The 2,056-nt window shown below is 41.9% G+C and overlaps 1 protein-coding gene across 2 annotated transcripts in view; it reads left to right on the top strand.

Annotated features, from left to right (window-relative positions):
- The first annotated feature begins 1,060 nt into the window (after positions 1 to 1,060).
- LOC107564670 (doublecortin domain-containing protein 2) overlaps positions 1,061 to 2,056 on the top strand; it is a 33,445-nt gene continuing 32,449 nt past the window's right edge. For both annotated transcript variants that reach the window (XM_016249806.1, XM_016249805.1), the window contains exon 1: positions 1,061 to 1,584. In XM_016249806.1, coding sequence (XP_016105292.1) covers positions 1,298 to 1,584 — 287 coding nt within the window. In that variant the 5' untranslated portion in view covers positions 1,061 to 1,297. The remainder of the gene's footprint in view (positions 1,585 to 2,056) is intronic.

Genomic DNA, 2,056 nt, shown 5'->3' with positions numbered 1-2,056 from the left:
AGGGCAAAATTAGCTATCTAGACCAAAACCACTTTTTGTACCAGGCTGTAAACATGTTTTTTTTCTGCTAAGATTGTACATGCTGTGAACACTGCACTACGTTATTTAACGCAAGTCATTACTGAACCATCACGCAGATTGCAAGAATTCAAAACATTGAGTTTATATATTATTATTATTATTATTATTATTATTATTATTATTATTATTATTATTATTATTATTATTATTTATTTTTAATTTTTTCTAATTCCTTTGCGGAAAAGGACTTTCACAGGAATAAGTGCTACTGTCAAATAAAGTTATTATCAAGCTTGCTAAAATCCTAACTTTTGGAATACTAGGAACAAAAATATGACGATTGTATTAAGGCAAGCTACCCAGCAAACACAGAACGTTCCCCTAACGTTAGTTTTTGGTTCCCGTTTGGTTATTTTTTTGGGAACCAAATACTACCGTTAGGGGAACGTTCTTTTTATTTATTTATTATTTTTTTTAACCATAAAATAACGTTCCCAGAACATTGCATGGAGGTTATTATTAAATAACCTAAAATATCTTACAGAGAACGTTCCCTAATGGTTATTCTCAGGTTATTGTTATAACCCTGTAAAACTATATTTCCAATGAAAACATTGCAGATGTTTTTGTGTAATGACAGAGCCCTGAAATTCGTTTAATGCAGCCTTTATTAAAATACAGAAATTAGATCAATCAAAACACGTTTTACATTATAATATGGAGTCAGGGTTAAGCATAGAGTGATAACATAAAGGCATCCATGCCGCTTATACTGGGTCACGAGTGTGCTGGATGATTACTGACATATAACGGGGTGATCATATCAGAGTAAAGAGGTAGGGGAAACGCTATAATAACGTAAAGGCAACGTTATAATAACGTTATACGAAGAAAAAAGAAAGCTGTTCTGGGAACGTTCTGAGAACCAAAAATTGTTAGCTGGGTAAAGGCTAAATGTTAAAGCAGCTTGCCATACACGGAGTCTCTGGAGTTAGTGTAGAGTGGTATCAGCGGGCTTTAAGATTGTAATGTCTCTATAGAAACCGATGACCATCGCTTTCAGTGCGCTGCATCTTTCTCTTTTTCATCATGATATGAACATGCTGGAAAGCTTTATTCGCGCAAAATCCACCGTTTCCACTTTTGCTTGGCTTAAAATCGTGTTGGTGTGTTAATCAAACGTGTGTCTGTGTCGTTTGGACCATGCGGCTCAGATGCGCTGCTCTGCTCTGGAGATATATCTGACTCTCCATCGCTAGCTTCACCTCTGCTGGCCATGAGTGCGGAGAAGCCACACTTTCTGTCTCAACCCGAGGTGAAAAATATCTACTTCTATCGCAATGGGGATCCGTATTACGAGCCCAGGCGTTTGGTGATTAACTCGAAGCGGGTTTCGACCTTCGACACGCTTCTGCGGGAGGTGACTGGCGGCGTGAGGGCTCCGTTCGGCGCGGTGCGGAGCATCTACACACCCAAAGCCGGACACCGCGTCCAGACCCTGGAGCACCTGCGCAGCGGAGAGCAGTACGTGGCTGCTGGACGAGAGAGGTTCAAGAAGATAGAGTAAGACACCTCCAGCCATCCATCCATCCATCCATCCATCCATCCATCCATCCATCCATCCATCCATCTATCTATCTATCCATCCATCCATCCATCCATCCATCCATCCATCCATCCATCCATCCATCCATCCATCCATCCATCCATCCATCCATCCATCCATCCATCCATCCATCCATCCATCCATCCATCCATCCATCCATCCATCCATCCATCCATCCATCCATCCATCCATCCATCCATCCATCCATCCATCCATCCATCCATCCATCCATCCATCCATCCATCCATCCATCCATCCATCCATCCATCCATCCATCCATCCATCCATCCATCCATCCATCCATCCATCCATCCATCCATCCATCCATCCATCCATCCATCCATCCATCCATCCATCCATCCATCCATCCATCCATCCATCCATCCATCCATCCATCCATCCATCCATCCATCCATCCATCCATCCATC

Source organism: Sinocyclocheilus grahami, unplaced genomic scaffold (genome assembly GCF_001515645.1).
Source record: "Sinocyclocheilus grahami isolate Dianchi unplaced genomic scaffold, SAMN03320097.WGS_v1.1 scaffold954.1, whole genome shotgun sequence".
Classification (NCBI taxonomy): Eukaryota; Metazoa; Chordata; class Actinopteri; order Cypriniformes; family Cyprinidae; genus Sinocyclocheilus; species Sinocyclocheilus grahami.
This window is presented reverse-complemented; position numbering and strand designations above follow the sequence as displayed.